The sequence below is a fragment of the Procambarus clarkii genome, chromosome 43 (assembly GCF_040958095.1).
Source record: "Procambarus clarkii isolate CNS0578487 chromosome 43, FALCON_Pclarkii_2.0, whole genome shotgun sequence".
In the NCBI taxonomy this organism is placed as follows: Eukaryota; Metazoa; Arthropoda; class Malacostraca; order Decapoda; family Cambaridae; genus Procambarus; species Procambarus clarkii.
The window spans coordinates 35,668,224-35,681,622 of record NC_091192.1 but is presented as its reverse complement, the minus strand read 5'-3'; the positions used below and the strand labels follow the sequence as shown (position 1 = coordinate 35,681,622).

General features: G+C 44.8%; 2 protein-coding genes across 3 annotated transcripts in view; both read left to right on the top strand.

Moving 5' to 3' along the window:
• The window catches only part of LOC123755962 (aldehyde dehydrogenase X, mitochondrial), a 149,254-nt gene that overhangs the window by 32,450 nt on the left and 103,405 nt on the right, over positions 1–13,399 (top strand). The window lies entirely within an intron of this gene.
• The window catches only part of LOC123755963 (protein singed wings 2), a 76,790-nt gene that overhangs the window by 35,846 nt on the left and 27,545 nt on the right, over positions 1–13,399 (top strand). For both annotated transcript variants that reach the window (XM_069300243.1, XM_069300244.1), the window contains exons 5-6: positions 748–880; positions 12,468–12,576. In XM_069300243.1, the coding sequence (XP_069156344.1) occupies positions 748–880; positions 12,468–12,576 (242 nt within the window). The remainder of the gene's footprint in view (positions 1–747; positions 881–12,467; positions 12,577–13,399) is intronic.

Below are 13,399 nucleotides of genomic sequence, written 5' to 3'. Positions count from 1 at the left end.
TACTAGTTTGCTCGTTTTTGTTTGGGGAGTTCTATCCACTCGTTCGGCTTTTGGTTGCAATTTTTACCAGAATAGGGGTTTGTTTTGGAACGCCTACTTTTCTGGGTGCCTAACCCGGTCGATGGTAGACATAGAATGCTTCCAATCATACGGGGGTTTCTATAGGCCATTGCTCCCCTTGCCTCTCTAGAGGGGGCCAGGTTTTGGCTCGTGGTCCCCGGTAGGCCCATAAGAACTTCATACACATGACTGATGCCAAAGTCTGACATTAGCATATCAGCCTAGTAAGCTCCAGGGATCCTCCAGGACTCACCCAGAAAATGGCATTTCATTACATTCAATGCTGGTTTTTTGGCAGCTTTGTTTACATAGCTTAAATATATAACCTTTTGTTCTTGATGCTCATACCAAGAATTCTACTTTATCAATTTTGTTTGTTCTCATTACTATTTTGTATTAAGTTATCATTTTGCCTCTCTTCTATCATCTAGCTTTGGCATATTTAACACGGGCTCTCTTCACAGCTCTTGTCTTTCAGTTCTGGAAGCCATTTTGTTGGCTTGTCTTTGCACCTTTTCCAATTTGTTCATTGTGTCAGGTACCTGGTGATGGCGCTTACGATTGTGATTTCAAATTTAATTTTGAATTAATTCATCTGCTGTAAGTTATAATCTACCAATGTAAAAGCAAAAATCATTGGTAAAAAATATAAAACATGAATTTATTGTAAACAAGGCATCATTTCAGTCAGATATCAAATTGGACGGCTCCGCAGCATGATCTGCTGCCCAATGTGACTACACTTCTGCTTAACCACTGCTGGAATAACTCAGAGCTCAGAGCAAAAGAAAAGAAACCAACGCTGGAGCTCACTTCCCAGGTACAGCAACCAAGTTGTGAAATAACCAGCATCTCGGTTGGTACAGTTCTGTACTGTAATTGTATGGTAGTACATTTCCTGTCATATTGCTGAACAAATTAAATTGCATGATGTTATTTGAAAGTGTGCCTTTTGTTTATATTGCAGTTTTGCTGATCAGCAACCAGAAACAAGTGTTCATACTCGATTGATTTTTCTTAGTTTCTTAAATACCCGTATGTTCTATCCATACATTATTTTAATTTTCTTTATCCATATTTATTTTGAATACACACAACTATATAAATGGAAAAGTGCATGCATAAACACTTATTTCATACTAAAATATATATGTTCAAGTATGTAATGCCAATTGCCAGCAATTGTTATGCGAACAACAATTGATTATTCTTCATTATAAGCTATAAATATAAACCGAAAACCCAGCGTTGAATGTAATGAAATGCCAATTGCTGGAGGAGTCCTGGTGTCTCCTGAAGCTCACAGAAGTGCAGAGAGCTGATGACAATTTGCCACCTATCCAGAGGAAGCCTCCAGAAAGTCAGTGCAGCTTTACAGACAACTGGTAGGTTCACAGAAAATGAAGTCTCGAAAAATCTTGATCAAACTTCCGCTGGGTCACATGGAACAAGGGATTCTTTTAAATGAGCTAAAGAGGAGTCATTAGTACTGGTTACCTCAACTAGGCGGCCCAGGCCCAGCTCCCAGCCGACTCCTCACATCAGTTCTAGACCTGATGAACAAACCCATGATGAACCATCCAGACTTTTCCAGAAGTTGACATTTTTTTTTCTAATTTATACAAGAGTTGTCACATACATTCTTGTACAGCCACTAGTACGCGTAGCGTTTCGGGCAGGTCCCTGGAATACGATCCCCGCCGCGAAGAATCGTACCCATACAACCAAGTACCCATTTTACTGTTGCGTTAAACAGAGGCTACAGTTAAGGATTTGCGCCCAGTAAATCCTCCCTGGCCAGGATACGAATCCATGACAAAGCGCTCGCGGAACGCCATGCGAGTGTCTTACCACTACACCACGGAGACATTTCATTACAGTTAATGCTGGGTTTCTGGAGGGAGTCCCTTGTGATTCCGTAAATCTACTCTAACCACAGAGAACAAGAAAGGGATGCACAGGAAAGTGGAAAGGCGGCAGGCACTTAAGCTAAAGAAGAGGAAACCAGGCTGGGTAACACAGCCCAAACTACACATAACTGTTTGGGACCAGGAACCATAACTAAAATCCGGACCACTAGCACTCTGGCAGAATGCCCAAACCCCCTAAACCCGAATAACAGTCCATGACAGAGTAGAAAAGACAGCAATTCATACAGCATATGTACAAATGCCATGGGCCCTGAGAGTAGACCACAAGCTGATTAAACTTGATGACACTGCAGACAACCTGGGGAAATGCAAGCTATGAAACAGGGAACCAAGGAAATGGATTTCATCAAGAAGGTGGCCACCAAAACAAAATTGGAGGCTCACAAGGAGTATAGATCAGAGGATAAGTATGAACCAGCGAAGTACACCTCTGGGCCGATATGCTGGAAAAGAAAAGTCACAGAAAAATGCCCGAGTTTGGACACTGGGCTAGAAGCGACCAAAACCAAGGCTGGGCCGGCCACCAAGGAGCCAAAAGGATCACCCTTCCTTGATTTTGACTCCAAATTGGCCAACAACTGGAGGAACAACTGAACTGGAGGCAAAGAGGGAAAAGCACCATCGCCACAACCAGATCAGTAGAAAGGCATTCACTGCAAGAGCCTCACTAGGACGGTGGACACATCCCGCATGTGAGCCATGCATAGAACCATTCCCTAAGAAGCCAGAAGGCAAGCCACATGAAGGATCATGTGGTATTGGACTCCTCCACAGGGTATTGGACCGAAGAGACCCCCTTCGGTTCAGGCAATGAACCACTGGGAAGTAATCAGAGTGAATCCAAAATGCTGAGCCCAGAGGAAGCTGACTCCTCCTCAAGGCGTACCACACAGCCTGGGAGGCGGCCAGAAGGGCAAAAGACCATGCCAAAACTAAACAACGTGCCAGCATGGCCTGCCAACATGTGATGAGGGCTGAAGAAAATGCGGCCACCACCTTGAGGTGCTTTCTTGAGGTGCTTCCGGGGCTTAGCGTCCCCAGAGCCTGGTCTTCGACCACCACCTCCCAAAGGAGAAGGACGAGCATCTTGGGTAAGGCCACCTGGGCTGGAACCGTAGGTTGGAAGGCCTTCGCTTAAAAAGCAAACCCCAGCAAAGCCATGTCCTCACAGAGACTCTCAGCAAGCCCCTCTACAAGGACCTAGACACTCAAGATTGCAGCAAAGTGCAAATGTGCCCCTGGAGTCATCTGCAGTAAGAACCCCGGCAAGAATAGGCAGCTTTGTGGGGGGAAAACCTGACTCCAGTAACTTGTAATTAAATAAATACTTCGATAGCTATGAAGGACCACCACTTTTTGAAAAAAAGTGGAAAACAAAATGAGACAATGGATTAAACTGATCCCAAGAACTAGTGTCCTATGGATCTTAGTGAAACTGTATTTCTTATATAAATGGAGTCAAATTAACCTGCACAAAATTGGGGGTTACATGCTAAAAGATTAATACATTCCTAGCATTATTCTAATGCTGGTTCTTCACCAGAGTAAATAACTTATGAAAGTAAACAAGGTTGATTATATAATATTAATTGGAGGTAAATGCACCTCAATATACTACTGGATAGAATAGTACGGTGGATGTAAATCAATGGGTTAATGTAATTGATCTCTTTGGGAGATCACAATTGTAACTACAGAGTTATTACTACAGATAAAAAAGGGACAGCTTAGCTGTGTTTACTAGTTGTATTTTTACGGGGGTTGAGCTTTGCTCTTTCGGCCCGCCTCTCAACTGTCAATCAACTGTTTACTAACTACTTTTTTTTTTTTTCACACCACACACACACCCCAGGAAGCAGCCCGTGACAGCTGACTAACTCCCAGGTACCTATTTACTGCTAGGTAACAGGGGCACTTAGGGTGAAAGAAACTTTGCCCATTTGTTTCTGCCTCGTGCGGGAATCGAACCCGCGCCACAGAATTACGAATCCTGCGCGCTATCCACCAGGCTACGAGGCCCCTGTAAATCTAGAGAGGTGTAATTGGTTGCCATGCTCCACCGACGACGTGTTGCATAGGGCAAATTGTTGCAAGTGAAGGTGGGGAAGCCTAGCACCTCGGTTGACGTCGACTTGGAACTGGAAGACAATTACAATGTAGAAATCTTCTACATAATAGGTAACTACAAATACATCCTAAGTTATAAGGATAACTGTAGAAATCTTCAGCCAATATCTGTGCAATTTATATTCAAGTACTGTAAATTTCTACTGCAGAAATGATGAAAATAATCATCTATTTAGATTGTAAAATTACTGAAGACACGTACGGGATTTTATTATTTTACATACGGCCTAACGACAACTAGCCTAAATGTTAACTGTGGCCACATGATAACAAACAGGTGAACCTAGCTGCCGAGCCGCGTGTCCGTTGATGTAGAGAGCTGAGCAATCCTTCATCCTCCAGCTGCTGCGTGAAAGGCGTTGACTATGGAATTGCAGATATACTAGTCTGGGACACGGCTATAATATGCCAGATAACGTGGCACCGCTCTACTGGTCGTGGGAGCGAAAATAAGTTCAATCGAAACGTAGTCTCTGCTGCACGCTGTCAATGGCGTCCGAATCGTGTCGTCGCTGGTCACGTTCTCTTGTCTTCCTCCTCTTCCCTATTTCTCGATAGACATCTCGAGCGTAAATGGATATATATATATATCAAAATTAACTAAGGAAGGAAGAGGTGGTGACGCTTATTACTGTCACATTTAATTCTTCTGTGATAAAATATAATTTCGCATAACATAAATTGGCTTATTAAAGTTGCACAGCTAATCGAGGAAATTAAAGTGAAATCATTTACAGTAAAATAATTTCCTCTAGAATGTTAAATATCAACTAAATAAAGAAGTTCCAGTAAGCAGTAGTATGCTACGAAATTCAGCTTATTAGTAAGTAACTATTTTTAGTAAAAGAAATGATAAACTGGGCTCTGTTATAAATCCAACTAAATGTGGAGAGAATTCATGTTTCTGCCTGTCGTTCCTTGCATCATCACTCTGACTAGGAAGAATCTGGTAATATGTTTAAAATAAATCATGATGATGATTAAATCTACAAGTTAGTAATTTTAGTAACTACTTGTGATTAATACAAAGATGGTATAAAATACAATGATGTATGAAACTGTTGGTTATTTCCAACAAGCTGCTCATGGAGCTGCCACTTGCCCACATCCTTGGGAAGTTCCAGAGCAAACAGAGAGGACTGAATTGGGGCAAATTGAGCCCCACTCAGAAACACCAGAAAGACAGAGCTCACTGCCTCCAATCTAGTGCATGGGAACAACAGAACCTATGCCAAGACCCCCAAGGAAGAAGAGGGTTGCCAGCCATCCAGGATGAGTGCAAGATCAGGTGGAGATCACCAACTCCTCAAATTTTGTTTCCGTAACACCAAGGAGCTAACTCTGGGGCTTCCAGTCAAGCTAAATGTCATAAACGCTTTACACGGACAAACCAAGCCTGTAAAGTGGCAGCTGCCTGGAGAGTCTTCAATTGGAAGGTAGAATACATCAAGGCAGAGACCCAGTGAGAAAACACCTCACAGAACTCATGGTTGTTAAACACCACCAACCCAACAGGCAGCATGGTGGAGCAAAAAGAATGATCATCGACAGGTAGCAAAGGCGATGAACACCCCTAAAAATTTGCAAAATGTAATATCGGGCTAGCCTAACCCTTCCATAAGGACTACGAATGAGACTGGAGGGAATTTCCAGGGTCCGATGGAAAAATCAAGTGGGTACCCTAAGCATTGGGATTGCTCACCGAATAAAACAGAAACCACCAGCAACCTGACTGTGTGTGCTGCAAAATGGCACTCTCTCAGTGTGCTGTTTAAAACAAGTCTGTGATCCCCCAGAGCCCATCAGAGGAAACAAAGCCTCTTGTAAAGCCCAAGATTTGTCAGAGAGACAAATCTGGTGTGTTAAGAGGTTTGTCTCAAACACACCAGAGAAGGTAACACTGGCTGTACAAGGGCAGCAGTAGCAGGTACACAGGAAAGAAAACCCTGAGTATATGCAGCCTGAAATGCACAAAGAAGCCACACAACAAGCTGGAATCAAAATGTGCACACGAATGTACGCTAAAATTGGAAACAATACAACAATGGAAGTGGGTCCCCACAGGACAAGCAAGTCCAAGGAAGGCTGGCACTTATCTTGAAGCTATGGGACTTGCCCATGAGCTGGCATGACCAGAAGCACTACAAGTTGGTGTGAAGACACCAACATCAGGAAGAAAAATGGTGTGGGAAGCCAGCTGGGAGTCGGAGCTAAGTCTCCTGGGAATGGTAATCAGTACTAAAGAGTCTTGAGCTCTTTTGAGTAAATCCCTTGTTCTGTGTGACTCGTTGTAGGAAGTTTGTTCGGGGAATTTTCTAGTCTTAATTTTTTCTGAACCCTCCAGTTGTCTGTAAAGTTGTGCTGACTTTCTGGGAGGTCCCTCGTGTGAGAGGGCTGATTGTCATCTACTCTCTGTGCCTCTGTGAAGGGGAAGGGGGGGGGGAGAGGAGGGCCAGGTTCTGGCTCTGTTTCCCAGTAGGCCTAACAGAATTAGCTGTAGCTCATGTGACCTATTATTATGAAGCAGTCTCAGGAAGATAGCTTCTGGGAGCCACAAGGGGCTCCCTCCAGAAAACCAGCAGTGGATATAATGAAAATACAATTTCTGGGTGAGCCCCAGTAGCTCCCTGAAGCTGTCTCACTGAAATGGCTCCCAACCACTAGATTGCATCAGCTGTGGAGTTCTATTCAGCCTACTGGGGGCTGGGAACCTGCACCAGAACCCAGCCCCCTTCATAGAGAGACAGGTGACACTCGCCACCTCACCTGGAAAGGCATGCAGATAGTCAGAGTACCAGTATGAACAACTGTCGAGTTCAAAGAGACTGAAGCCTCACAACCCATCGAATGACCCTCCCCCCTCCCAACAATGTAAACAAACGATCGAATATCTCTAAACAAGCATGTGTTCGTTTGCTCCATCTCTCTCTCATTTGTGGGGGGAGGAAGTGTTCATGCAGTCCACTAGCTGGAGCAGATACACAAAACCCCCCCAAAGAAATGCTGTGTTGTTTGGTCATCATGTCTTCAGCCACATTATTGGGACTGCATATCTACAGACATGTTCTTGTCCTAAAACCCCCAAAAGACGACCTGGAATGACAGGAGGGGGGGGGGAGGTAGCAGGGAGACACCAGGGCTCAACCAGAAACTGGCATTTCATTACACTCAATGCTGGTTTTCTGGTGGGAACAAATTGTAGCTCCCAGAAGCTAACTTCCCAAAGAGGAGAAAAACAGTGACTCATCAGGGAGAAGTAGGAACCACAGGCAGTCAATACAAAATAGAGGCACCAGGTTAAGAGACACGACCCAAGGCAACACAAGGGCTATGAGGCCAGGGAACATTAACTAAGAACAGGCTCACCAGCACACTGGTGAACTGCCAACCCCCCCCCCCCCCCCCCCCCACCCCCCCCGTGCCTGAATATCAGCTAAAGACATACTATGAGCAAAAAACCAGCGTTAAATGTAATGAAACGCCGTTTTCTGGGTGAGACCCGGAGGCTCCTCGGAGCTATCCAGGCTGATATGCTAATACTGTATCAGACTTTTGGCATCAGTCAGTGTGAATGGAGTTCTTAGGCCTACTGGGGGGGGGACCACGAGCCAGAATTTGGCCCCTTCAGAGAGGCACAAGGAGCAATGGCCTATAGCCTGGCCTAGTCTAGGGCCAGGCTTGGGGAGAAGAAGAACTCCCAGAACCCCATCAAGCAGGTATAGAAACCCTCATGTGGTTGGAAGCATTCTATATCTACCATTGACTGGGTCAGGCACCCAGAAAAGTAAGCATCCCAAAACAAACCCCTATTCTGGTTAAGAAATTGCTACTGAGGGCCAAACTAGTGGACAGAACTCCCCAAGCAAAAACTAGCAAACGAGCATGACGTTACTATGTCGTCTCGCCGCCATTCAAACCTTAGTTCTGAGGCTAGATATCAAAACACGCGAAAAACCGCCGACCAGAGGGAGGAAGGGTTGCCGGGGAGCCTCCGGGTCTCGCCCACAAAATGGCTTTTCATTACATTCAATGCTTGTTTTCTGGGGAAGCTTCTTACCCAATTTTCCCCGGAGCTTCTTACCCAATGACAATAACAAGAGGGACTTACCCAGGAGGTGGTCGTTGCTCGTACCTCAATGCGAAGCTGAGACAACTGGCTGCAACCGACCCAAAGCGACACAGGCCCGATGAGGCCCATGAACATTCACGAGGTAACGTGCAGCCAGGACCCTGTTCGACCGCCAAAGGCCCTGTGCCCGAATGTCAGCCCAAGACATGTTGCCAAAGATGGCAGGAAGAGAAGCAAATTTACGAATGTTGTGGGCACAGGGATAGACCGCAGGCTGGCTACACTGAATAACCCTGCAGACTACCTGGGAGACCCCGTACCCTGGAAAAGAAAAGGGAAACTGGATCAACCCAAAGTGCGTTCCTGGACACAGAGGCCGTGGCGCACAAATAACGGCGGAGAGCTGCAACTGGACACAACACATGATGCACCCCCGGCCTGACCAACCAAGCATCAACAACCCAAGGAGCCCTCCGGAAAGCAGCAGACTCATTCTCCATCAGAAAAGAAGGAGACGGCTGCAAGCGAACAAACCTATCACGAGGACCAAAAGAGCAGAAAGCCCTGTGCCGGAGGAGAGCATCAAGCTCCCCGACCCAACCCCCCCAGAGGTTAATACCATCAGGAAAAGAGCCTTAGCAAAACAATCCTGAACCGAAGGGGCCACAACAAACCGAGGAGAAGAGAGAAAAGAAAGCACCTGATCCAAAGACAAGGACGGCTCAAGCCGCGCATGAGCAGGCTGGAGGTGAAACAATGCACGAGACAGTTTGCGAAATGGCGCAGAAGTGATATCAATACCGAAGGCAAACTGTAGTGGCTTCGCCAGTCCTGCAAGATATGAGGAAACAGTATTCGGTATAAGATGACTGTCCTGAAACAACCACGAGAGAAAGGACAAAACATCCTCCTAATAAACTGAACCCCCCCGGGACGTGTACACTCTCAGAGACCTAGCAGGGGGGTACCACCAGAAAAGAGGAGCGTAAGCAATACACAAGGGGGCAACAACCAAGGCAGACCCCCTACCAGGCAGGAAAACAAAAAGAAAAAACCCCGCAAGAGGACAACATAGCCAGGCGGAATAAAGCCGGCCGCTATGAGAGGTAAAAACTAGCTGCGCAGTACCCTGCGCCCTTACCAGTGCAAACTGCCTCCTACCCTAAGGTGAACAAGGGTGCCAGAACACCCCAGCACACAATGGGTGGCCAAAAGCTGAGCAGCAAATGCCCAAGCAAAGGCAGAACCCAAGGAACTTGTGGAAGGAGGCCCCAAGGCCAGTACTTACAGGGCACCTAGGGAGGGGAACTCTAGGTGCATGCAGCCCGAGTACACTCCTGGCTCACGCATCCCAAGAAGACAGCCACCACACCACAGGCAGAGAGCTGAGCACTAATGTCAGGAACCAGAGCACACGACTTTCGCCTAGCGCATTAGCCTTTGAACTAAGGTCTTGGGTAGCAAGTGTGAGGGGTCTGGGGTTCCCCCTTCCCCCTCCCGGGGAGGGGGGAGCTGTGCAGACGACAGCCACATAGTGACATCATGCTCATTTGTTGGTTTTTGCTTGGGGAGTTCTGTCCACTGGTTTGGCTCTCAGTAGCAATTTCTTAACCAGAATAAGGGTTTGTTTTGGGATGCTTACCTTTCTGGGTGCCTGACCCGGTTGATGGCAGATATTGAATGCTTCCAACCACATGGGGTTTCTATAGGCCATTGCTCCTCGTGCTTCTCTGAGGGGGTCCAGATTCTGGCTCATGGTCCCAGGTAGGCCTAAGAACTCCATTTACACTGACTGATGCCAAAAGTCTAATATTAGCATATCAGCCTGGATAGCTCCGGGGAGCCAACGGGTCTCCCCCCAGAAACGGCCACAAGGGCGACATACTTTTGAACATCAAGGGCAGAGTGCAAGCTGATAAGATTTAATGACAATATAGACAACCAGAAAAATAAGCCTTGGAACAGGGAGACAAGAAAACAGAATCAACACACATCAACCCATCCACTGAAGCAGAATCGGTGGCATGAAGTTAGTAACAGAGCCATCACTGGACATAGTACATGATGCATTCCTAGCCCAACCAACCAAGCTTCAACACCAAAGGACCCATCTGAAAGCTGGTTGATTCATTTGTTGCCAGAAAAGAAGGAACCATCTGCAGACGAACAAAACACATATTAGGGTCAAAAGAACAAAATTTCTTCGTGATCGGATCTGCCATCTAGTGGCGAATTTGGGAGGTTGGCACAGGGTAATAACTTGTGTCTAACACATTGTTGACATCAGCATCAGATATTTTAAAGTGATAGTGTAATTTTCTGTGCTGTTTGTCAAGGTGTAGGGTATTTTAACCCTTAAACTGCGCAACGCACCTGCAGGCCCTTGTCTTGTTAGCGCAACGTGCCTCTGGGTGTTCGTATTTTTCATGTTCCATTCAAAACTCCCGCAGCTACATGGGGTTCACATCAGCTTCCTCAGGGCTCTTGTAAACAGACGCCATCTTTAAAAAAAATCATGGGCCACATTCCCGGGTGTGAGAGCCTCAGTACTGAGTGAGCAACCAAGGCTGGTGCACACAGCATGAGCTCACAGCACTGCTGTTCAGCTTGTGACCACAGCATCGCCTAATAATGTCAAAATATATATCTAACTTGTATTATGAGTGTGATAATGACTGTGAACAATGTTCAAATATCAGTGATTCATTGCTGTTCACGATGTTCACAGCGCTAGCCAGAGCACCACAGCATTATTTCGTCCATCTAGGAATCTTCAAGCGACTTCCTAGGTTCCTTTACAAAGTAAACTTGTGGTCAATTATTCATTTTCACGATTTAGTGACCAGTATTGTAATAACAGCAGGATTGTGGTGATAATAAGTACTGTGCATAGTATTGTGGGAGGAGGAATTGTGGTGAGGGAGGGAGGGAGGGAGAGAATCGAGGTAGCCTCACTATGTGTGTGTGTGGCAGCCACTCTTGTTTTGCTCATCGTACTAGCTTAGTGGTTTGCTATGGTGAACATATATGTACATGGGTATATATAGTGTGTGTATATACCTATGTACATATGTGCGTAGTATTGTGGGAGTTAGAATTGTGGTGAGGGAGGGAGGGAGAGAATCGAGGTAGCCTCACTGTGTGTGTATGTGTGTGGCAGCCACTCTTGTTTTGTTCACCATGCTAGCTTAGTGGTTCGCTATGGTGAACACATTTGTACATGGGTATATACAATGTGTGTATATAGTGTAATAACAGCAACAGGAGTATGTTGGGAGGAGCTATTTTGGCGAGGGAGGTGACATAATCGAAGCGTCGTCTGCTGGCTGCTGTGTGATTTCTCATGCAGTGTATGGTGGGAACTGTAAAGTCGAGACACAATACCGGCTTACTTGCATAGTTCTGGTGAATAAAACATGTAGATAGGTATACATAACATGTATAAATAGTGTAATTAATACACTAACAGTAAAGTGGGAGGAGCACTGCTGGCGAGTAAGATGTTGGAGGAGTGAGGGAGACACTAGATGTTGGAGGAGTGAGGGTGTGGCAGCTGATACTCACGGAGTTCTGAGTGTGTTGATGGTGAATGTATATAGTGTGTGATAGTGTATAGTGTGTAAATAGATTGTATATATACATAAATTAGCATGATGCATGGGAAATGTGTGCAACATGTGTGTCACATGTGTCATGCACGTAACAGTGTCTTCGAACAGTACGGATATTCTACTGCCATAATACAGTATACGTGTTCATTATACATACGATTGGCACGAAAAAACAAATAAAATGTATTTGGAACTGTGTGCAAAAGAAATGAACATCATCAACAAAAATATATTCGCGGCAACTCGCACATCCTTCCCAGGGTTCCCTACTGGCCCCGGGGAAGTACGCCCCAGGGGGCACAAGGGAATGATGATGTCACGGGTGAACTTACGGACCCCATAGCAGCCAAAGTACGTACTATTTTGACCTTCTGTTACTATACCTATACTCAGGGAAGGGTTTTTGACACTTTTAAAACGAAAAAGAATTTTTTCCAGATAATTTATTTCCAGTGCAGTGGGGGGGGGGGGGGGGTTGTCATATTTGGAAGGCAAGCAGTTTAGGGGTTAAGCCCCTATGTACCATCACATGTTGAACATGTTGAATGCTATACCATTTTATGCTACATACGTTAACAGTTGTTGCACTCACAAAGATGCAGTACTGATGTTGAGTGTTATTACAGTATATATTGCAAATGTTGAATGTTGTATCTTTGTATATTACAGATGTTGAGTTTTGTACCATCACTGAAAGAGCTGCACATTGTTGATTGCTTCCTAATGAAACTAGAGAGGCTAGATAATGTAACACATCTGCACAAGCTTAATATTGTTGGTAAGTCACAGTGCATAGCTTGTAATTGTTGTTAAGTTGCAGAATATAGCTTGTAATTGTTGGTAAATCACAGGACATAGCTTGTTGAGAAAATGAATTATAGCAATGTGGGGATTCGAACCAGTGACCTTGGTACTTCCAACCACACAACTTAACCCATTGGACTATAATAGTATGCTGTAAGTAATTTAACTTGGGATCCTACTGAATCCAATACAGTAATACTGCCCGAAACGCTTTGCGTAATAGTGGCTTTAGGCATTGTATGTACTAGCTCTATCTATAAAGCCAACAAACATTGTAAAATCTCTTTATGTATGTACCTTTACCTAAATAAAAATTATTATTATTATTATAATGGTCTTAAGGCACTGAGCTGATACCAAATTAAATTTTTACAAATTACCCGCATACACAAAGGCACAAATGTACAAAGATGTGTGTAACTAAATAACTTCGAGAACTGAAAGACAAAAGCTGCAAGTGATGGATGCATTGAATATGCCAAAATTACAAGATATAAGAAAAAGAGGCGATATGATCACTATGTACAAAATAATAACAGGAATCGGTGAAATGGATTAGAAAGAATTCCTGAGACCTGGAACTTCAAGAACAAGAAATCATAGATTATCTGTGTAAACAAAGCTGCTGTAAATATAAGAAAGTTCACTTTTGCAAATAGTGGTAGACAGTTGGAACAAATTAGGTGAGAAGGTGGTGGAGGCTAAAACCATCAGTAATGTAGTTTCAGTGTTATATAACAAAGAGTGCAGAGAAGATGGGACACCACAAGCATAGCTCTCATTCTGTAACTACATTT